Consider the following 25345-nt stretch of genomic DNA (forward strand, 5'->3'; position numbering starts at 1 on the left):
CGCAGCACGGCCACCCGCGGCTCCCACCTCCCGGCCCGGGGCTTGCGGCACGGCCTGACGTCACCGCCCGCGGCGGGCGGGGCGCGGCGGGGCGCGGCGCGGGGCGTGGACGGCAGCGCGGGACCGGAGCGGGAGTGCGGCGCTGGCGGGGAGGAGCGGTGCGGTGCCGCGCGGTGCCGTGCCGTGCCGTGCCGTCCGGGGTGCCGCCGGCCGGCGCCATGGAGGAATTCCTGCAGCGCTCTCGGAGCCGCCTGGTGAGTGGCTTCGCCCCGCTTGTCCGCAGCCGCATTGGTCGCCTGCAGCCCCGGGCGTGGCACCGCGGGCTCTGCGGGAGCTCTGTCTGGGGCTCGTGGCCGGGGGAGCCGGCACAAGTTGCTGCCCTGTAATTATTGCTGAATAACGCTCAGCTTGAAGAGTGCGCGAAGCCGTGCTCGGAGGTGGCCGCCTGCCTTTTTCGGGTTATTTGAGCGTTTGTTTTGACTTCTAGGTGCATCAAGTTGTATAGTTGAGTAGGAAAAATGATATCAGAAGACGCTGAAAGACTGTCATTTCTGTGCTGTAAGTGTCCCGGGACAGTTTGGATAAGCAGGACTGGAGAATCTGTAGAGGAGGCGGCAGAGCAGCTCCTCAGCTGCAGCGCTGCCGTGGGAGCTCCGCGCCCGGCTGTGCTGGCGGGGCTCTGCGAAGCTGCAGCGCGTTGGTGCTGCGTGCAGTGGCTGATACCTGGCGCTGAGCAGCGAGTACTGCCGTCTCTTTCAGGTGCAGTGCAGAAGTGGGATGTTTTTAAGATCTGTGTGACCTCGGGCTGCCTTGTTTCCGATATCTGTGCAAAACTTGGTTTTGCTGCTGTAGCCTTTGTGGGCAGCTCTCCTGCTCACTATCTCAGTTCTAAGAAGTGGGTTCAATTATAGAAATAACCACGGGTTAGTAGAAATAATAATAATAATAATAATAATAATAATAATAATAATAATAAAATTCCCTGCTGCTGATCTTGCCTCATGTTTTCTGGGGCTTGGAACTTGTGTGCTGCTGGAGTTGTGTTCTCACCCTCTGGAGAGCCGCTGTAGAAAACTTTGTTAATTAGAGCATCAAGGCCTCCCCACTTCTTTGGTCGTGCCATGAACCTCTGGAGACTGAGAAACTGAAAGTTCTTCTTTCTCTGATAGCTATCATGCACTGTAGTTAATAGTTTGTAAAGTATGTTTTCTCATAACATCTTTTGTTATCATGCATATATTAGAAATCAGAGAATGAATGCAGTCCTTAGAGGAATGGCAAGATAGGAGATAAAGTAAATCCCCTGGTGGATCTCTTAGCACCTAACTCTGTTGGCAGGTGTAAAGGATAAGCATGAGCTGTGTCATCTTGATCACGTTCCAGTCTGCTTAGGACCTTGTAAACTGTTTCACTCATTTTTTTACATAAGCAGTGTAAACTTTAGTAGCCTTGTTGAAACATGCTGCATAGAGCAGTCACAGGTTCTTAACACATTTCACATCAGCATTTTGTAAAGGGCAACTTTTGAACAGGAGATTCATCTTTGACATGTGTTCTGGCCAAGTATATCAAAGGTGGCCATACTTAATGTTAGTAGAAATTAATTATGGTAGTGATCCCCTCTATATCACTAGTAAAGAGAGCAGCTTGGTTTTGTTTCCAGAAGCAAGTACTTTCTTGATCTTTCTGAAGTGCTGTTGGAAATCAGGCAGGAGTTATCTGGAAAAATGTAATCTGAAGAAGCCTGTGGGTAACAGAAGATATTAATTTATTTGATTTAGAGGAAATGTAGAGCTCAGTGTCTGAATTGTAGCTTTTCTTATTGCTTCACTGTGGGTTTTCAGAAGGTGTGAAAACTTCTCTTTGTGCCTTCTGACCTGTGTGAGGAGAAAGCTTGTTCTGGAGCAGTCTCCTCTACTTGGAGAGCTTGGGGATGTCCTCCTAGCTCTGTGTTGTATAGCCATGCCAGCTGAGCTTGGCTGGGGAAGAAGGGTCTGGATGCTGGAACGTCCTCTTCCATGTTGGCTTCAACTTGATGGTTTCATTTCTAGCACTGTAGCCTGAAAAAGATAATTCAGAGTAAAATAACTGAATATTTCCGTTCTGCTGCACAGAAGGTTGACAATGCCAGTTTTACCATGCTAGTATTCCATGCTGTAGGTAAAATCTTACTAGGCTAAACTGATTACAATGTACAGACTACATGAATACTTCTCAGCCTGAGTAACGGAAAAATTTCTTTACTCATAAACAATAGCTATAGAGCATGCCAGAAGAGCAATTGCTCCAGACTATGCAGGGGAACCTATTACTGCAAGTGCTTCATCATTCATTTGGCTCTGGCTCCAGCCACAACATTAATCAAGGCTGTTTTTCTACATGGAGCAAATTCTAGTTGTGGACTATACCACAGAAAAGACTTACACATTTTTATTTTATTTTAATTTTTTTTAAGGCTCTTGTGTACGTATTATATATTATCTACATGTTATAAAGTGAAGTTTCCATCAGGCTTTTCTTTCTCTGAGAGCGAAGAATTTTTCTTCTGTGATTTCTCATGAACATAGAAAGTTTTCAATTATTTTCTATATAGGTTATGCATACTCTGTGTAAATTCAAGGAGGAATAGACAAAAGATGGCAGAATATAACAGATGCTGTACTGAAATTTTTGGACATTTGTGGGGTTTGGTCTTATAAGTTTCTTTTTTTTTTTTTTTTTTTTTTCTTTTTTTTTTTTTTTCTTTTTTTTCCCCAGTCTTTACCAAGTATGGTTCTATGCTGGGTGAGACCAAAGGTCAAACAATGTTGTCTTGACCAAGGGAAGATTACATATAAGATATTACATTGTATATATATACATATATACATACATATATACATATACATATACATATATATATATATATATATATATATATTCTACTGCTTGTAATCTTGTATGTATATATATATATATATATATATATGTATGTATGTATGTATATCTATATATAAGGTTTTGAGAGGTTAGATTAAAATGTGTGTCAGAACTGACCTATTAGCCACAGTTAGAGCCTGTTGTCTGGGTTGACTTATTTGTTGCTTGTTTTGAAATCTCTTTGTGCTTTGTTTTCCTACAAAATCCTTGAATCATAGAATTTTTTTAGAGACGTAAGAGTTTTATCATTTTTTAATATTCTCTTTATGAATGGGGAAAAACCCTTTTTGCTTATTACAAACCACCTCCTTGACAATTTTAATGGGTGCTCCAAGGTTCTTATGCCTTGAATAAGTGGCATTTAGTTAAGGAATGTTACCATACCTCCATTCTCTTCTCTCAAAACATTTCTAAGCTAACATTTTCCACTGCCTGTTCTTATTTGAGCCCTGTGCTATCCTTGCTCATTCTTATGGCTTCTCAGAGGATTTTGTAACCTTATTAACCCTTTGAAAGTCATGGACCCCCAAACCACCTGTAGTATTTAAGACACTTATACACTGTAGACTCTACAGTAGAACAGTGTTTCACTTTCTTCCCCCTTTTCTTCAGAGTTCTTGTTATTCTACTTATTTTACTGTCAGAGAGCAATTTCTCTGATGCTTTCAGGATAGTATCTGCAGTGGAAACATGATGTGCTTTCTGCCTAGTAATACCCAATTTAAAGCCTATCTGACTGCGTACCAAAATACAGTTAGAAGAGTTGGCTTTGTTTCTTAATGTTCTCCCACAGTCTGCACTTTTTAGCCTCGTCCCTCAGTGTCATGACTCTTTTTTTGCAGCTTTAGATTTGACTCCTAAATAATCTGGTATAGTCTACAGCCTTCATCACCTCATTACTTGCCTGTTCGTCCTACTGGAAGTAATATTATTTATTATTTATGCATAGGAAGAACAGCACATCTCCCAGCACAAATCCTTCTGGATAGTCCTTTGCAGATGTTTTCCTTCATTCCTGCAGGGAATCAACCATTTGTTCCACTTTCTTCTCTAGCCCACCAATTTTTAGCTCTTCACTATCTCTTAGGAGGATTCCTATGTGATATACTGCTTGCTGAATCAGATAGTGAAGTTTGGTATCTTTCAAGTAATTTCGTGTGCCCCAGACAGTTATGCAGTGAGGCCAAACGACTGTGAGAAGTTAAATCAAAGGAGCCTGTCAAGAAAAAAACAGTAAGAATTTTGTTATTAGAAACTAAGAAAATTCAGAATTCTCTTGGGAAGATGCTAAGACAAAGGCTGGCAGCCAGACTAACTGTCCTCCCTGTGCTTAATTGGGAGCTTAATGCTTTGTATGCTGGCTTCAGGGAAGTCAAAGAGGACAGAATGAGCCTAGGAAAAGGCTTAATGTGCAGATGATACTGATACCTCCACATTCTGCAGCAAACTGCTTTAAATTAGCAAGGGAAAGATTGCCCTCCCTCTGCAGTGAATTGTAGATTAGCTGTGGAAATAATCTTTCTAAATGCTGTGTCATCTTCAGCCGTTCACAGCATTGGGAGGGGAATAAAAAGCCAAACAGACTTCAAGTTCTTTTAATCCTTTCCTGTGAAGAAGGGTCTAAAATGCGAGACCAGTGTTAAACCTGGCAGGATAATACACTGCAAATAGGGAATCATGCTCCCAGAAATATGCGCACACAGAAAAATTGGACGATGTGACTGGACGTTTTCCAAAGGAAGGATCAGGCCCATGACCAGGGAGATGCCCTTGAGAATTTACTAAAAGTCTTCTGAGGTGTTGCTTTGGCAGCTATGAAAAATGAATGTTGTGTTTATGAAGCAAAGAAGTTAAGGAACAATTACTGATGATGGCATGACTTGAGCAGATTTATGTGGTCACAGTTTAAAAACAAGCTGAGTCACATCTTTATTCATATTGCCTTTCATCTGCTTTTTATCTGCTTATCTGGAGCCTTTTTTTTTTTTTTAATTTTTATTTTTTTTTAAATCAACCATAGCTAGTTATTACCCTGAAAAAAGTGCTTGATTTATCTGGAATAAAGTAGTAGCTTTATGGGAAAGAGAAAACATAGAAGTGAAGCAGAAGTTATCTTCCCGGGAACTTATCTAAGCAAAGAGACAGAAAATAGGCTTTTAAGTGTTGAGAGTAATCAACTCTTACTCTCTCATGTATCTTCTTTGCATTAATCCAGCAGCACACAGAGAACTAAGCTTTATTTAGCAGGGCACCTACAGCATGTACAGAATGAAAAGTACTAGTAATGGTATTGATAAAGGCAAGAAAACTCACATAAGTAGGATTTACATGCTATTAGATATATTGCAGAATCAGAGCCTTCCATATGATTAAACTTTTGTTCCTTAAACAAACTAGAAGAAAGTAAACTCCGTAATATCTGAATTCAGACAAGGAAAGTTGTGAAGTTGTGAGGAGTGCTGAGCAGATACAGATATTCAGGGACTTAGGGAGAGAAGTGAAATGATTGGAAAAATGTGTTGGAAGATTCTATTGAAGATTAATTCAAAATATACAATATAAAGAGAAAAAACCTGACAGCAGGAGAACACCAACAAGGAGATGGAACTGTGACAGAGTTGTTTTAAAGAATGCAGTTCTGGGACACAATCTTCAGATCACCTAATAAAGCAGAATAGACCTTGGTATGTTTGTATACACACACATGTACTTACCATTATCAGAAAGAGTTATACCCTACATTCTCACTGTCTTTTCCATCATCACTGTGCAGTTTCAAGTAAAATGTTTCTTTCTCTTTAGAGTACCAAATAACCAAAAATGTTTCTTAACTGGAGGAAGAATTCGGAGAATCTTATTAAAATGTTTCAAAGGATTGACTTGCAAGGAAGAATGAATGAACTAAATGTAACACTTGATTAAATTACTGCTAAGCTGAGAATAAGAGCATTCTGGATCTATGGAGTACTAATCGCGATGCAAAGAATAATTCATGTGCATAGATGTAAGTAAGAAATCTTGAAAAGGTCAGAAGAAGCCTAGAAATAAGTAAATGTTTCTGGAAATGTAAGCTTTCTAGCTGTGAGACCAATTTCCCAGAGAAAGGGCAGAACCCCTGCCTTAAAAGTAAATCCAAATAAACCCTGGTTTGGATGAACATATTTAAAACTATTTGAAGGATCAATCTACAGTTATAAGGAAAACATGCAGTCTAATTTAATAGTCTTTGCAGTTCCAGGAAAGTCATATAGACTGCAGATATCCAGCAGAAACTTGGGAGGTGAAAATGCTTTTTCACCATGCATTCTCTTGGAATTTTTTTTTTTTTGGATGGATGAATTTTTTGGAGAACAACAGTTTTTAAACAACAGCCTATTCTTCCTGGCTTTTATCCTTCTCAGATGTAGTGATATTTTCTCTTTTTTCACACATACACACACAAAAGAGAAGTGGAAGCAGAAGAATAAGGCAGTTTCTTGGTGAAATTTCCATTTAAAGTGGTAAAGTCAGAGTAAATAAAATGAAGGAAATTTCTAGTCTAAGTAACTTTTTGGGTGTTGAATAATTTGTACAGCTGACATAGTTTTCTCAGTGTTCTGCAGAAAAGAAAATCCCAAAGTCATCTCAGTGCACTGTAAGTTAATTTACTAATGTATCATGCTGCACGGATTTAAGAGTATCACTGTGATATTGACCGGGACATATTATGCAAGAAGCTACACAAATAATTTATAAAAACTTCTATCCAGTGCATGTCTTAAGGAATCCATAAAGTAAATTGAAGGGAACAGTGGAATCCAAGGCAGTAGCAGGATAATAATAGGTGATAATATTTGCATATCCTAATCTATTTGTTAATGTTTGGCAAAGAGCAGCTTTGAGAAGATGTTGCATTAAGGAGGATGGTTTGTAAAAGGCATGGAGACAGCATGCCTGGAGATGACAAAATTTAATTCTTTTCTCTGTTTCTCTTTGGTACTGACCAGATGAACATAGAAGTTAACATTTCATTATTCTGAACATTTCCTATTCTGAACAGGAGATAGAAACAGAGGAAGGTTTGTAAAGGTTAGAAATCATTGGTTACAGATTCTGTTCAACGTGATAGAGCAAGGAGATCTTGGCAGTGAGATGTTGGTGTTGGAGTGGTGCACCAGGGAAAGTTGTTTCGTGCAAGGGTTTCATGCCAGGTGCCTTTGCTAGAGCCAAAGAATGCTTCAGAGATTAAAACATCAAGTAATGATAGCTTGAGTGCCAGCTCTGAAGGGAGAGGAGAGGCTGATCAGGAAGAAAAACTGCTGGAGTTGGCAGAGAGTAGGATGGGAGCTGGGGTATTTGTGTATCTAAACAGAACATGGGCTGACGGTGACGGGCCTGAGAGATGGGTAGGATGGCTTTAGTACTTCCTGTATGTCCCTGTGAGAGAGAGGTGGAGGAAAAGGAGAAGGTGTGAAAGCCCTGCTCTAGCCAAGCTTAGTTTGAGATTATGGCAAGGTTCTACTGGGTAGAAAATGTGGAATCTCAGTTTAAAAGAGGCAGGCCGTGATCAGAACTGAAATCCTGCTCCTCATCCTGGAGTTCTGAGGGAGGTCAGATTCAGTGCATCAGTGACTTGATAATATTCCAGTTTTATTCTTTTTCTCCAAAAATGATGACCGGTGTCCATAGTTATTTGCAGGGCTGTAACAACTGGAGTGATATCACTTGTTCTAGAAGCCAGTGGACTAGCACAGTAAAGGACAGTGGATTGGCAATGAAATGTCAGGAACATTTCAGAAAAGAGTGACAGCTTGATGTCAGACAGTGCTTTCCTTCTTCATAGTGCCATTTAACAATAACAGAACAGCATGTAATAGACCTAATAGACCTAATGTGCTGGCCCTGTTCCATTTTGCACAGTCATAACCTGCTTTTGTTAATTTCCATCTAGCCTCAATTTATCAGCCTTAGGCCTCTCTACGTCAATTGCTGTCTAGAGCACAGAGTAATTTTTGCAGCGTAATTGTCTGATGTGACTTACCTTTTTGGTACTATTTGAAACATTCTGCTGGATCACAGTGTTTATTTCTTTTTGTAAGTGACATGGATTTCATTCTGTTTTAGTCTTCTGTGTGGAACTGTCTCTACACACAGTGCTAGACACAAACTAGTGAAATCAGCTGTTGCACCAGCCTCTGAGTGACAAACCATCATGCTGTGGTGACCTTTTTTCTAATAGTTAATCTTGTTGTACAATGATTACATTGTGATACAGAGCGTAAGAATTACTGAAGTTAATAAATGCTGCTTTGCTTTTATACAGTAGTGACTGAAAAAGCGAAGATGAGTTGATATGGAATAAGAATCCTGAATTGTTCAGATTCTACCATGACTCATTAAAAGAAGTGGAGACATAGAGTCTAGCTGGCATGCTGGCAGGGAAAGGGTAATTCTCACTGAACCTTGTATGCTGGGTTAGCAGAGCCCAATGACAATTTTTTTTTATTTTTTTATTTTTTTTTTTTTAATTTTCCTTATGAGAATCAGGATTTCTCCATTCGGAATGTATTTGACTTTTCAGAGAAACAGCAACAAACGGTAAACTTGTAAAACGCCAGCAGGGACAGGGACAGTCTCTCCTAAATATAGTCAGTTGGCAAATGACCAGCGGACTGATTCAGCAGCCTCTCCGTTACTTAACAAAGGTTTTAACAGGCAGTCAAAGTCATTTGCAGGCTTGAGTGGATTACAGCTGAGTCAGAGGGAACACAGTGACAGGTTAACTTGTTAGGAAAGTGTCTTCCTGTGTCTGTGCATGCATACAGTCTATAGAAATTCCTTGTATGCCTAACTAGTTTTGTTACAGGTAAATCTGTTTGAATCTTTGAGTATTCACATAACCTAGAAGAGAAAATGTCCTTACACATGTGTACTGTGGGTTTAAGGATCACAGAACGGCCTGGGTTGAAAAGGACCACAATGATCATCGAGTTTCAACCCCCCTGCTGTGTGCAGGGTCACCAACCACCAGACCAGGCTGCCCAGAGCCACATCCAGCCTGGCCCTGAATGCCTTCAGGGATGGGGCATCCACAGCCTCCTTGGGCAACCTGTTCCAGTGCATCACCACCTCTGTGTGAAAAACTTCCTCCTAATATCTAATGCAGACCTCCCCTGTCTCAATTTAAAATCATTCTCCCTTGTCCTATCACTGTCCACCCTTGTAAACAGCTGTTCTCCCTCCTGTGTATATGCTCCCTTCAAGTACTGGAAAGCCATGATGCCTCTGTGAAATGTTGGGAAGTCTATCTCACTGGGCTCCTGAATGGTTTTTAAGATGTTTGAAGTAGGTGACTTTATCAAGTTGAAAGACTACATAAGATAGTAAAACTGTGATTTCATTTCTGGCCTTCCTATTTTTGGACTTATTTTTCCGTTGCTTTAAATTTTTGATCTTTTAATTCAGGAAGCATAAAAATAGTAATTATCCATTCCATTCAAAGAAAGAACTGTAGTGGAGAAAAGCAAGCAAACATTTTTTTATATATAACTTATGTCTTTCATCTTGATTTAATTGAAGCAATAGCTGAGATAGTAGCTGCAGCAAAGTTTTCATAAGGAAAAATATTCTAATTCCAGTTTATGTGAAACTGAGACTTTTTTTTCCTCTGAAATTATTGTTTAAATTTTTAGGGCTTAACAGACTGAATCATCTCACTGGGTAGAGTATGCAGTGAGAGGGACTTCCTCCCTGCCACCCCAAGGGAAATGTGTGCACTGAGCTCTCTGTGGTAGGGTGTAACTCTAGAGCCTTCACTTTTTTGTCAGGGACTACCAACAGAAAAATTGCAGTGTTGTTGAAACCAGCTACAGAATGTTGTATACCAGATAATGTGTTTTTTGTTTTGTTTTGTTTGTTTTTTAATAAAAGTTGTTTTGTACATGAGAGGATATATATATATATATATATATATATATATATATATATTAATCCATTTGTTGTTTTTTGTTTTCTGGATATTCTGAGAGGAGGTACGTAAAGTCATATAAAAACAGTTAACCCTGTGCCACTTTCTAGGATTTGTTCCTTCCTTTAAGAATTTAATGTACACTAGAACTTCAGTATTGACAGGTTTAGCAAGAAAAAGCAAAAGTAGTGGCATCATTTATTTTTTTTTTAAAAGAGTGACGTAAGAGCAGAATGGCATTAAAGCAGTCATTCCAGATATGAGACAGAGGTGCAGCCTGGAGTTCTTGTCTTTCATCTCTTAGAGACACGGACTCATATTCTGTTTTAGATCACATGAGAAAATGAGTTAAGTGATCTAATCTTAGTGTCTATTTGTTCACCTCTCAAAATCACTGCACAGTTCTCGACTGACAGCTTTTGTGCAGTTTATAATGCAAATGGTAGAGAGATTTTTAAGGTCAAGTCTGAAGTATTTTGGTTCCTCTGTTTTACCAAGTTTGCAGAATAGCTGTGCAAGCCTGTCTCAATATGAAAGTGTTGAAACTTCTTAAAATAAATAAATAAACAACAGCTTTCCCAGCTGTATCAGGACTGGGGCCATTACAGTCTTGGGGTTTGAAAAGAGCATTTATTTACAGATTCTAAGTTAAACACAAACTGCAGTTTATAGAGGAAAACAAACTGATCTAAAGAAATATTCTTAGTTAAATTTAGGTAAATATGAAGACCACTTGACCGAAAATGCAGTGGTCTTAATTCTTGGAAATAGAGTGACCTAAAGTTACATGTTACAGAAATGCTTAAATCATTTATGTGTTCTATGTCTGTACTCATATGTAACAATTCAGACGTGCCTCTTTACCAGTATCTATGGTGGCAAAAACCATAAGAAAACGTTTGTGTTTTCTATTGTTTTTTGTTTTGCTTTGTTTTTCAAGCATCTTGCAGAGCTTATCTGAGATTTTATTCTTGTTTTGACGTTTTTCTATTACAGTGGAAATTAAAATTCTGCTGCAACAGTGGTCAAAATAACAAGTAATGACAATTCTGATAAGAATTCAGGAACCAATTTCTGCCTGCTAAAATGGAACACTGTATAGAAAGGTGTTCTTTTTTTTTTTTTTTTTTAAATGCTTGTTTACAGCAGATGAGTTTACCTTGTTGTTTCTTTTTTGACACAACCTTGTAACTTCTAGGGAATCCCACAGTAAATTAAAACAATTTCACTATGCTGCAGTAGGAGTTCTTTGTGGTTCTCCACAACTGTCTGTAATATTGCAGTTCACCATTTTCTTCTATGCCAATAAATGAGGTACAGATGGGTGCTTCTGAGCATCTTACAATGTTGAGGATAAATTGGCCTTTTGGCACATGGTTATGCATCATCTGCCATCTTCTCTTCAACCTTACAAAATGCTATCCATTGCTAGATAACAAGACAGCTCATCTTGCCTGTCTGTGAAGTTGTTTCTCTTTGCCTCTCGTGTTGGAAAATAAGCAGGATTCTAAATAAGATGTGAAATGATATTCTAAATCTTTCTAGCCCTGCTTAATTACATGTATCCTCCACCGTTAAGTGAGTACTTAATCACTAACCTTCTAAGCTAGTTAGATATATGTTTTAATTCTTTGCACATCTCTGTTTTTAAGAGCTTATATTGGTGCTGTTTGATGATGCTGTGGAAGAGGCAACCTAGTTAGTCGCCACATTAATTAATGATTAAAATCAAGCTTCTTTCCCCCTAAACAGATAACTAATACTGATACTGAGTGAACATTATGCTAAAAGATCAGCATCTTCTCTTTACTTCCATAAATTAGAAGTGCTTATACAAATGAAACTCACGGGTAATCTAGAAATAAGAAATGGTAGGTTTATGGCAGAGGGCAGAAAGAACTCAGGAGTATTTCATAGCATCATTTTTTTTGAGTGGTAGCAACAATCCTGTAGTGTAGTAGCAGAAGTTACAGGTGGAGTTCCTAGCAGGGCAGGTTCTGCCCAATTTGAAAAATCAAAAGGTGATTAAAATACACAGCATTCAAAGCAGTGTAAGGTGAAAGAAAGGAAGGTGATAGATGCCTTGTCCCTTCAGATACTCAAGATCAACTGGATGTGTCTCTGAGCAACATAGTCTAGCTTTAGGTGTCCCTATTCATTGCAGGGGAATTGGACTAGATGATCTCTGGACTAGATGAGGTCCCTTCCACCTCAAATGATTCTATGGTTTTTAAAATAGACTTTTATCTAGTTTTGCTCACTTGCTGTCACTTGCATGCACAGGGAAGCACAAGCACTTACAGAGAAAGTAGGTTAATGGACAAGGGAGCCCCTGGGCAGTGTTCTGTGTCTTAACTGCTTAAATCCAGTGGCAGTGCACTGCTGAGGATTAGTAAAATCCCACTGAACCAGCAGAGAAATGGTGTCTGTGTGTCCATGATCCTGCATGTTTGTACCCTTGTTTGGAGTTGCACGACTGCGTGTACACAAGTATAACTGACGTCAAGCTTGTAAGTGTAGCATGTTCTAATTTCCATTTATCTTTAGGAAGCCTTCTTCTAGCAAGTGTTGAGGTGTGCAGGAAAATTTTGGAGGACTGAATAAAGCTGGCTTGGATGTCATCTTTCATAAATATGAGAAATATTGTGCTCCTGGAGAAGTTTACATCTCTAAAGAAAGGGGGAACTTGATCTTCTTTGTGCCCTGTTATCTGCCGTAGCTTTCACATTTCTGACAAAACTGAAGACATAAGGTACTTTTAGTGGTCTATTTTCACTTCAATTTGAAGGAAATATGGAGAGATTCTAGCTCTTTCTTTGAAACTAAGAGAAATATGGAAACATAAATAATAACGTATTTTTGCAAGCTTTAAAAAAAATCTGGGATAGGTCTGTTTTTTAATGCAGTCATAATTCGATGTGTTCTTATGTACATTTGAAGGCTGAATATCAATAACAATGTCATTAACAGATATATGCAGAGAATCACAGTTCTTGAGAATGCACTTAAAATCAACTGACTGTCATTTTTAACAGGAAGCAGAGGCTAAGCTCTCTCCCCCTGAGATGCTACCAGAATCCACAGCTCCAGTAAACAGAACAGGTGACTGGATGCCACTGACACTGTACACAGCTGTAGCTGAAAGATCATTTATCTTCCAGTTAAAAAGATTTAGCCCTTACAGTAAGCTATTCATCTATGTCAATCTAGAGAAGCTAAGGAATGGCATGCCTTCTAATTCAAGTATTTTGAGGACTCCTTAACACATTTCAAAATGTTTAGATAGTAACCCATTATTTTGATAATGTGAGAGTGAGTTACTCAATCTTTCTAGATTGATAGATGCTGTGTACATTGGGAGCTAAAAGCTGCTGCTTATTTAGCAGAACAACTAAAGTTGTGTTAGAGTAGTTAACAAGCAGTGGAAGGGAATTATCTTGCATTTTATGCATCTTTGCAGAATACTGAAGAGCTTAGAAGCCCTATTCTGTACCCACCCACTAGCACCATATTGAACAAGATTCTGATCTGACACTTCTAAGTTGGAACATTTTGGTAAGAATCATGAAACTTTATTTGGGATAATTGATCAAAGCCAAGGAGTGAAAACCACTAAAAATAAAAGTGAGAGTAGTATGACAGTGTGAAAGTTATCATTTATTGAATGCAGTAATATTTGCTTCCTGGTCCAATCAATAATCAAACTAAACTGTGAAAGCCTGCCTTGAAAATATGCTTGTATACTCTGTCTATAGTTTTTAGATACTACTGTTAGAGAAGGATTAATTTCAAGAGCCCATCTCTGTGTAATTGCCATCATTTCTGAGGGCATTTAATTAACGTAAATCAACATGCATAAAGCTTAAAATAGCTCAAACCCACCGAGATTTCATAAGTAGGTCTCTTTCCTGGCATGCCTTTACAATGTAGTATAGATAGTTGTACTGGAAGGCCAGAGAGAAATATAACTCAAATGAGACAAATGTGAATTGGAAATAGGTGTCATAGAGATAGGGTTTTCTCCTCCCTCTCCTCTTCATTGGTGGTAACTTCTGCTGCTGCACAGCCTGCGAGAAGAAAGGCTTTCTATTCACTGTGAAGAAGGCCATACTGAGTCACAAGATTATTTCTAATTTTGGTGGGTTACTCTGTCACCCAACCCCTTATACTAAAGCTTTCTTGTCTCTGTGCCTTAGAACACATTGTCTCCACAAGTGCATCTTTTGAAGTGTCCCTGGGGAACAGATTATCAGCAAGTCTGATTTTTATCTAGCCTTTAATTATAGAGATTAGTATCAAATCCTTGAATTGCTGTTGCTATCAGTGAGAAGAAAGACATGGAAGAGCTGTGTGATGTATTCTTATTACTAGTTGCAGTCAGTAATGTTAATGTGCACAGTAAGTGAGGTGTGATAGTATTCTATCCTAGTCCTCAGTCCTGTATAGCAGCTGTAGCTGGAAACTAGGAGAAGGATGGGAATTGAAATGTGAGAAATTACTACATAGTTCTGATAATGAAGAGAATCAGAGCAAATACACATAGGACTGACTGTAGATCTTACGTTCTCTTAGGCAAGATGGAAAATAGGACCCCTTGCTGTTTATATACAGCTTCAGTGCAGGATGTTAGTTCTGGAATTACATCTCATTTAAAAGCCTGATAAACTTCTATAGCAGCAGCTCTCACATATTCCTGAATATGAAATAGCATCTGGAGGATACATCATGTCTCGCTGGATATAGCCAGCGTATGTACCTGAGTGAGTATGTGCGCTCACCTACTCCTACATGTGAAGTGTCAGAAGCACGTACTTCTAGGCATCTTGCGTCTGTCATTTGATGAATTTAGTCTTTCCACGGAGTGTGCCATAGCATCATCACATAACAAATACGTCAGATTTCTTCACAGTAATCTCTAAATCCCTAAAACTATAAAATATGGAAGTATTTTAAAAATAATGAAGATATTTAGGAATTGAAAGTTAAGTCAATTTAAAGTTAAATCAATCCAGATTTTCAAAATCTGGATGTGAGAGCTTGGCTGAAAAATCATTCATACAGTAGAATTCAAATATAGAACAGAGTTTTTTTTGTTTTTGTTTTTTTTTACTGAGAACAATAATAAGAAATTAAGTAAAGTTGTTTGCCATATTTCCACTAGCACAGTTTAGTGCTCTGTGGCACAACCAAGAATAGTTTGAAGGAAATAGAACAAGCATAGCAGTTTTCTGGAAAAGTTTTACTAAGATTTATGCTGTTTCTGCAATTTTGATTTTGCTGGAGGTTCAGTTTGAGCTGTATTAGGATTAGATCTATGCTGTTTGGGGTCAGTTATACTTACGTTATGCTAAAAAAAGGTACTTTCCTGTCTGACAGTATTCCTGAAAAATCATTATCATAATGCTGTGCTTACTTTGCACAGGATTTCTGAAATGTCTTATTGTTTTACTTATTCAGTTTTTTCAATCTTTATCTTTCAGAGCGTTTGTATTGAGTCTCTGCTAGTTGAATTTTTGGATACTGACTGTTATATTATTGGTATCACTCAGCCAGGATGATTGAAAGAAGTGCTAAGACAATGAATATAACTGTCTTATGTGCCCTGCTGCTTATAAAGTATTCAGACCTCCAAATTTGATTGTCTATTTTTCATTCGCCCCTCCCCCCCCGGGAGTTATATATTAGGAGATTTAATCACTTCAGTATTTACTACTACATTTTCTGAATTTTTTTTTAATACTGAAGTATACCTGAGATGAAGATAATTCCATTTATGCGGAGCAGCTTGGTGTACATTTCATTTAATTAGTACAAAATTACCCATTGTCAGAGGAAGTTTTTCACTCAGAGGGTGGTGACGAATTGGAACAGGTTGCCCAAGGAGGTTATGGATGCCCCATCCCTGGAGGCATTCAAGCTAGGCTGGATGTGACTCTGGGCAGCCTGGTCTGGTGGTTGGTGACCCGCGCACATAACAGAGAAGTTGAAATTAGATGACCTTTGAAGTTGTTTTCAACCCACGCCATTCTATGATTCGGTGATTCTCCTATGTTAAGCACAACTATTGCTTTGTATGCACGACATGAGATGATTTCACAGACTGCATGTCACTGGAGCAAAGAATGTAATTTGTCTTGGCAGAGTTAACTTTTGCATGCTGAATGGCCCAAATGCTTCACAATATACAACTTATAACATGTATTTCGTGTCATACATATGTTAAAGCTTGTATGTGGTTATGTATCATTGCACTATATTTGTAAGGTTGGCTTTAAAATCACAGAAATGTAGTATTCATATGGCTTCAGCTCATGGATGTGAACCTCCTCTGCTCAAGTCAGGAGACCTCTTTCTCAAAATTTTTCTCATACATTGCTCTGCCTGGAATGTATGACTCAAATCATAAAGCCACATGCAGTTTGGTCTTTATGTCTTTAAAGGGTTAACTGATCTGCTTAAGCGATCAATAGAGTGAAATATCTCAAATATTTTTAAATTTATTCAATGCTTAAATGTTCATGTTCACAAAATGTTCATTCAAGATGAATGATGTGCTTGTTTTATTCAGAAATGACAACTATATGTTGGTGTTTATGCATATGAATTCCGCCTGAAGTTAGACGTACAATGTTCAAATAGAACTGCAGAGATACATGTTGCCATTTTAGCTTATTCTTTCCTCCTTGACTGATCCTCAGAAAAAATACTGTACTTTGCTGCTAAAATAGGAAAGAATTATGACCTATTTCTTTTTAATAGACTTTTCTAATTGCATTAACAGTGAACAGATATCCTTTCAACAGCATAATACACCCATCATGTGCTTCCTGTGTAAGGGAAAGAAAGCCACACGTAGTTATACTCTTGTTTCTTCTGTTAAAAATACTTATTTAACATAAAATGCTGTGTAATGGTATTCCAATCTGTGGAGACTTAGGCAATTAGCTAAGCAGAACTCACAAGCTAAAGAAATAGCAGACTGGGAACAGAGAGTGATGACCTTACAATGTACTATCATGAAATCATCATCAGTTTCTAATTTAAAGTGTTCCTGTTCTGACAAGCGCTTAACTGGATACTGGTCAGTATCTGTAAAGGTTATATATATATATATGTGTGTGTGTGTGTGTGTATGTATTTATTTATTTATAAAATATATATTTATATATATATATTTATAAAATATATATTTATATATATATATATTCATAAAAAATAACTTGAACCTCTAGGCTAGCCACACAGGAATTACTGATATATACCAAATGTCCATTGGATGGAGTATGGTGTGTTGCTGATCACTGAGCTATGCTATACTGTATTTTTGGGCAAAATGTAAATGCTCTATCAGCACTTGTGCACTCTGCAAGTAGGAAATAGGAGTCTGGCTGTTGTCTTCTGTATCAGATATTTTGGCTTCCGTAGGTACTTTTTATATACCAAGGGCTGTTTTAGTTTGTTTGTTTACTTTCAAATGTGTTTATTTATTTATGTACATTTAAGGACTTCTTTCTTTGTAAGAAGTGACCTAGGAGAGTTGTTATGATCTCTAATTTTTACCTTCAGAATTGCTTAGAAAGTTTATAGCTCTGTAATTTGGTGGAAGGAAAGTATCAGCCTGAGAGGAAGCAGACTGTTCTTTGATAGCTTACATTTCTCTCCTCACCTTTGGACCTTTTGTTCTTAACAACAGCAAAAAGAGAAATCAATGGATGCGGCTTTTTCTAACCGAAAGCCAAGAGCTCGAGGGTTCAAAAAAATCAAACTCCCTGTGTGGGGAAGGCTGCAGTTATTTGTGTTCCCCATAAATTAAAACTAAATCATACTTTGTTAAATGAAAAAATAAGAGAATACTGTTCATTACACAGATACTGTCAATTAAAGGTTAAAGTTGAAATATTAATGTAATTTATTCTGTTTGCTGTAGTCACTGTCTTACCAAAATAATGGTTGTGTTTTGAATTAGCTAGGGCTGCAGTTTCAGAGGGATGGCAGATTGTTTGTAACGCTTTTAACAGAGAGAATTCCTTTGTGTATTCAGCAAAACTATCACTGAAGAGGTAGTAGGAGGTAGGATGTCTTGTTTAAGTCATTAATATATCTTCATATGTGAATTTTTCCACTTATTTCTATTATTACTTTTTCTTAATAAAATTTTGAAGTAACTTGTTGTGAAAACATTGATTGGGATGGATGAAACTGAACTAAACTATAAACAAAATAAATCTCTCATAGGGTGGGTTCCTTGTTCTCATATTATTTTTATTCTTACCCAAACTTATAAACAGAAATTAATAGTATGATATATCTTTAAATAAATTGTTGTATTCCTTTGTAATATAGACAATGCTTCAATTTACTTTTAAAGTACAATTTAAATGATTTTGTTTATAATTTTTCATAGTTTTAAAGGAATAGTTCATGTGCTTACTGTGAAGTTAGTATTTAGTACTGAGTGCTCTTTGTTTCTATAAAGAGAGCATTTCTATTCTTCTCTATGCTACATATCACTTATGAGATAAAACTGAACTTCTGTGCCATACAAAGTCTGTCTTTTGAATATTTGAATATAAGAATATTTATAAGTACTGAAGCTTGCACTTCTGTTTGGATAGTGCATGGAGTCAGTAGCTACAGTGACAATCTGGCTATTACTCTATGAGAGAAAGGTTGTTTGTTATATAGCAGCTCTCCACAGACCTTGGCTGTGCTGGATGATGATCAGTAAAATTAATATAATTTGTTCCTTCGGTTTTGCACCAATTTTCTGTCTGCTAAGGCACACATGTGCTCTAACAGGACAAAATGACGCAAAATGGAGCTACAGTTTAGAGCTGAATCATCATCACCATAAATATTACAAAGTGTCACCGACACTGTGCAAAAGTAGTAATGATTCTCACTTAAGATATGTAATCTCTATATTTTTATTTTTATTTTTGAATCTTTTCAGTGGGAACTGTGATGCTCTGTGAGACTTTGGAACTATGATACTGCTGGACTCTGTAGTACAAGAGAGAACAGAAAACACTAAGTTGATCTTATTCCATCCTGTAGATCTTTCCAAGCTTGTCCCAAGCCTGAATGGTAAATCATAATTTCACCTCCCCACTTTTTATTTCTTCCAGAGGAAAGTTTTCAAAGCAATTGATAGTTATTTCTTCCATTTCTACTGTTTTTTTTTTTGTTTGTTTGTTTGTTTTTTCCCTCTATTCTTAATTGCACATCTAATCATTGACATATAGAATGATTAGAGACAGTAGTTCACTTAATATGCTACCTCTTGGTAGAAAAATTTTTAAGAGATAACACGCGCTTAACTCTTTTTTTTTTCCTGAAATGTAGTAGTATATTAAATCTCCCTGAGATCCAAGCACTTCACTTCAGTTTTCTTTTTCTCATTGAATGTTAGTATTACATATCTTCAAATAAAATTGAGGTAATTTTTTTTTTTTACAGGAGTGTGTTTTGTATCTTCTGTCTCATTAGCACTAAAACTAACATCAGCAGAGCAAAAATGAAGATTTTAGATTGCTACTGTTTATTGCCTTTCAGCACACTTTAATTAAAGTGGCGTTTGTTTGCCTATAATATCACCATTCCCTAATCAATGTACTGAGCAAGCACCATGGTGACAAGATAAGTTGCTTTGTTTTGTTCCATATGTCTGTGTTCCAATTTTTCCATAGTTTTAATTGGTTCCCTGCAGAATAACATTTACAAGCATATGGTATGGAAAATGCTGACTGCATTTGTTATCATATATTTTAGTGCATTGGTGGCACTAGATCACTAAGCCTTTAAATGTGATTATGAGGTTATTTAGTGCATTCAATATTGTGCTTACAACACAGCAAAAATCTGCAGTGAGCTAAATGATATCAAAGAAATATGTTTGAATTTCTTCTCAGTGCTTCAAGGATTGATGGGGAAGTCTGATTCAGACTAAGAGCAATTTGAAAAGGTTTGAGGGGGGTGCTTGTCATCACAAGAGGAATGTGCATAGGAATGTGGAATGCACAGAAGACAAAATACAGGATATGTCAAATGTCATTGACTTCTGAAGTAGTGCATTTGCCAGTAAAATGACAGAACAAAGTGCAGAATCTACCCTTGAATCTCATGTCAGCATGAGTGAAGGTCTGAGACCAACCATATTAATGTGGGTGTTGGTTTATGACTGAATCTGTTTTCTTGTTGAGAAAAAATCTGCCAGTTTGGTTTCAGCCTGCTCTAAGAAATGCTCGGCGGGTCATAGTACATATTAATTATATGTCTGGATTTTGTGAGTGGATTGGCAAGTCAGACACAGCCCAAACAGTCGGAGAAAGAGGAAAACCCACATCACAAAGACCAGGAAGATTTAAAATGTATGGATGAATCTGCTGCATATGGTTACAAAAGGTTCCATATTCCTTCTGCCCCAAGCCTGAACCCAGCGTAACTTATCTCTATCTAGAATTCTAAATATATTCTAAATTTTTCCTGTTTTTGTCTCATTCATGTGCAGTGGATGAGCCTATATTCTAAGATTATTAGTGACTAGTCGTATGCTGAAAAGTATATTACAAAAGTAATACAGCAATGTGATTATATGTTTTGTGTTGCTTGTATAGAGTACATCTGTGGATCTGAACACGAGTGCTATGGTGAGGATTGTATGAGGATCTGTATTGTATAGCTATAACCAGTTGTATGAATAAAAAAGGCAGTGTCTTATAACAACATGGCACATGCTTCTCTTACAGAAACATCTCAATTTAAAGAATAGATTATTTTGTAAAATCAAGTGATAGTTTTATTATTCTTAGTGCACTTCACTAATAAGTACAATGTTACAAAATAATTTTAATCTGTGCTCAATTTCTGCAACACAGCAACCTCAGAAAACATGCTTAAACTCAAGCTTGTTATAAGAATAGAATCCCTTCATGGAAAAAGAGACTAGCACTGATAAGAGGAGGCTTTTGGAAAAATTATTTTGGGAATAGTGTTTGCAGCATGAAGGACAGTACAGAGATACCATTAAGTGATTTTTCAGTGTGGAAAAAGATTTAGCAACTAAAATGCTATGAACATAAAAATGACAACAACAACAAAAATGCTCCCACCAAGACAGGAACCAAGAACAGTAACAACAAAAACAATTAAAAACCTTATTTCTGAGGCAGTCTTATTTGAGAGCAGAGAAAAAATCAAGGCATTTTAAAATTATGATACTTTGTAAATCTGAACAGAAAAGGCAAAGCTGAATGTGACTTTGGCCTCCTGATCATCTTTTCCAGCTATAACTTTCCCTTTCAACTGAAGATAGGGCAGAGAGATAGTGACTATGATTTTGTTGTTTATATGTCTTAAATCACTTAAAATGTAGCTTATGAACTCAAGAGAAGATAAAAATGTGCACAGCAGACCTAAAGCAAAAAGAAAATGCGGAAATGCAACTGTATTATGTTTGTGTTAAGTGCAATATGGTCTCAAATATCCACAGTGCATTAATGAATTCTTAGAAGAAACACTGAGTTCATAAGGTATTAAAAATAAAAAAAAAGTACAGAACAGAGTAAAAACTATGTATTATATATAAACAAACAATTCAGTCTCATTATATGATCATGTATGCAACAAGGCTGTTGGCTCACTTCAGGATGTGATCTCTCTTCAATTTGCTACCTATCACCTCAAGCTTATTCTAACTAAGAAACATGAAGCTCAGCTCTAAAGGTTCAGTACATTTTTTTCAGTTGGAAGATTGCTTCCTACAACAGAGAACAATTTAAGATTCTTGGACACCCTGAGATCAAATGTTAAGTCCATGACAGAGGCAGATAAATGAACTATGTTACCTGAGTTTGAATCCACTTGACTTCTCCGAAAAAAAAAAAAAAAAGATAAAAACCATCACTACTTTTTTTTTTTTTTTTTTTTTTTTTTTTTTTTCTTCTCTCAGTCTTTGTTTTCTACAGTTTATTCAAATTCTGCAATGTATGCTGTAGGGAATTATTCATATCAATCACCTCTTGGCATTAACACGACCTGCTCTTCTACCTTCTACTTTTACCTCATTTGTTTTTGGTATCTCAGGGAACACTTCTACTTGGTAAGGGCAATCCGTAAGTAGATGAGTGCTTTCAACTGCTATGAGTGGACATATAATCTATTCTCACCTCTGCATGTTCAGTTGGAAAGGAGAGGGAAAAAGAGCCATGTAACTTGACCTGAAAATTCAAAGGTGTGCTGTTACTGACTTTAGAAACCAAAGACAACCTGGAATATGAATAGCACTTGTTCTTTGCAAGTCTGAATTGCTGTATGATGTACTGCTAATGTGCAGGTGTTAGTTGAGAACACCTTCATGTGGAGAACACAACTCATTTGTTGTTCAAATTAGCGTGGCATAAAACAAAAAGAACAACTTTGATTTTCTACTTTAGTAATCTCTTTGATAGGGAATGTTATTGACTGGCTGTTGAAGTACTGCTGATTCAGGTTTAAATAACCTTCTGCTGTGAATATTTTCCTTTTTCAGCCATACTGGAGTATATCCTGTTTTGACTGGCAGAAAAGGCAGTATGATCTTCTTATTGAGCCTAAGGTCATTTGAATAAGTTTCTCCCCTCCTCAACTTATCTTATTATAAAAATACAGTTTTCTTTAATTCCCTAAGGTAAAGTTTATTAAAAATGTCTAGGGTAAAGGGAGTTTTTTCTTGAAGTAAAACTGGGGTCAAAACACACGGTGTAAAAGTTAGGTTTCCAAAATGTGGGCAAACATGGGTGGGCGAGTGTATCCCAAAAATAATCCATTTTGAAAGTCAGATATAATTGAGTACTACTGACATCTGTAATGCACTGCAAGTGTTGTCTCCAAAGCTGTCCCTCAGTGTAAAAATTTGAAGAAGCAAGGGAGTGTGGACATGTAAAACTTTAGTATGATGCAAAATCAGAGTCAAAACAATTGATGGAACAAATGTAACCTCTAAAGGAGACGATAATTTTGATATTTTTAGTTATGTGATGCTTCTTTTGATGTTTAAATAGCATCTGTGCAGTGTATGTTTTCTCCAATTTTTTTTTTTTTTTTTTTTTTTTTTTTCCCGAAATGGCACTAGGTATCATTATTCATATTTATTTTCACAATGATAGCAAATTTTCACAGAATTAGGAGAAACTGTTCCCTTTATGGTACAGAGCCCTTACAGGGAGATTTTGACAAATTCAGAGGGCTGTATAATCACCTACCATATGAAATTTAACAACAGCAAATGCCCAGTTCTGTACCTGGGATGGTGCAGCTTTGGATGTATGTACCGAGTGGGGAAAAAGAGGCTGGAGAGCAGCCCTGTGGAACGGGGATCTGGGAGCTGTGGTGACAGCAAGAGGAACATGAGCCGGCAGTGTGCCCTGGCAGCCTAAAGGGCAACCGTACCTGGGGTGCAGCAGGCCCTGCACTGCCAGCGGGCGAGGGGAGGGGCTGTCTGCTCTGCTCTGTGCTGGGCGGCCTCACCTACAGCACTGGGTGCAGCACCGGGCTTCACGATGTAATAGGAACGTAAAACCATTACAGAGCATTAAAGGAGTGCTACAGAGATAATGCAGGGTCTGGAGAAAAGGTGTGTGAGGAGCAGCTGAGGTCCCTGGGTGCGTTCAGCCCATAGCAGGGCAGGCTGAGGGCAGGCCTGATGGCGGCTGCAGCTCCTCGCAGGGAGCGGAGGGGCAGCGCTGAGCTCTGCTCTGTGTGACAGCGGCAGGGCCGAGGGAACGGCATGGAGCTGTGTGAGGGGAGGGCAGCTGGGGGTTGGGATGGGTTCTTTGCTTCAAGGCGGTGGGCATGGAACGGGCTGCCCATGGGAATCACGACCTGAAAGTTCAGGAAGCATTTGGACAATGCTGTCAAACACAGAGTTTGATTTTTCATTGTTCCTGTGTGGAGCCAGGGGTTGGACTCAGTGATGCTGGTGGATCCCTTCCACCTTGGGATGTTGTGTGATTCTATGATGTGAATGAATGTATGTGGTAAATAAATTAGCAGATGTTTCAAAACAGAGCAGACTTCCATGCGGACGTACTCTGTAAAATCAATTCAAAATGAGAAGATGTTAGAAATTTTTCATTGGTAGGAATTATTTCTTTTACTGTCCGAAGTTTGTTTATCTGCAGAATGCCAAATCAGAGCTTGTTAGTAATGCAGCAGTATTGAATCTGAATTCTCAGCAGCAATACGCCTGTTGCACTTCTTGATTAAAAATGACTGGAAAAGAAAGTTCCTAGAATGATCTAGGATGAGAATTTCCTCTTTCAGCAAGCATGCTGAGTAGTTAGCCTACCCTCATGTCCATTATAAATTTTCAAGGATTTAGCATGCTGCAGTGGAAGAATTTAATTCTAGGAAACAGCATTTTTATTCTTTATTTTTAAATAAAAGTCTTTCTACAAAGCTCTCAACTCTTAAATACAGCTTTTAAAGTATTAACTTTAAAGTCCAGTAATGCTTGGTTATGTTCAAGTTATGCGTTTGGTGCAGTCACCATAAGAGAAACAAATGCAGGTAAAACCTGGTGAAATATATATATATCAAATAGGCTCCAGGTAAGTTGCAGATGCACAACAGCTAAGGTCTGAGACCTTTTGCTTGTCTCTGTCATAGGTTAATAATTGTTTTTCATCATCTTTTACAGATCTTATTCCATATGAATATTTAGTACAAAATTCAGAAAAAACAGCGATATTTTATGCCTGTCCGTTCTTTCCTGAGAGTTACTTTGAATTTTTAAGGCACTTTCACTTATTTCTGTAAGTCAGTATCTGCCACACGAAAGCAGAAAGTCTGGATCTAGACAACTGCCCTTTTATTATATCATATTATATTCTGCCAGTGGCATTGATGTTTCTTGTAAAAGCTATTTTGTTTAATACAGATCAAGCAAATAAAGATCAAAATATGGCACACTTGAAATTTTCTCTTTTAAAATATATTCCCTTGGGAAGAATCAGTTATATAACTACATTTTTATAACCATTACAGTAAGGGACAATATATATATTGTATACTGTATATGATAAATGTAATGTTCTATCCTCAAAATAAGATAAAACAGAATACTTAGTGGGATGACTTTTTTCAGGTCAGTATAAAGCTTTCTAGTGAAGAGACTTATGAAATATTAAAGTAAGTCGAACTTGGCATAAAATATTAAATTAATTTTGCCTTGGCTACAAACCACTTGTTTGACAACAGAGAAGGATAATAACTTAAAAACCCTCAGACTGATGGAGATATAACAGTGGCTGATATTATGAGGCAAATGTAGTATATACTCTGAAATGACTAGAAAAATTGTAGATCTGGGTAGGAGGCTCAATCTCAAAGTTACAGAATAGTACAAAAATCCTCTTGTCTGAGTAAAAGTCTCCAAATCTCAGTTAAGTATTGCTACAGATTACCAGGCTTTTCCTCACGTGTCTGCATGAAAACTGAGCA

The 25345-nt window shown here is 37.6% G+C and overlaps 1 protein-coding gene across 1 annotated transcript in view; it reads left to right on the forward strand.

The window, feature by feature from the left end:
- Nucleotides 1-218: 218 nt before the first annotated feature.
- Nucleotides 219-25345, forward strand: part of PRUNE2 (prune homolog 2 with BCH domain) — a gene marked incomplete at both ends in the record, with an annotated part of 135736 nt that continues 110609 nt past the window's right edge. Inside the window, one exon of the mRNA XM_079549004.1 lies at nt 219-254. Within this exon, the coding sequence (XP_079405130.1) occupies nt 219-254 (36 nt within the window). The remainder of the gene's footprint in view (nt 255-25345) is intronic.

Source organism: Tetrao urogallus, assembly GCF_951394365.1.
Source record: "Tetrao urogallus genome assembly, chromosome: Z".
In the NCBI taxonomy this organism is placed as follows: domain Eukaryota; kingdom Metazoa; phylum Chordata; class Aves; order Galliformes; family Phasianidae; genus Tetrao; species Tetrao urogallus.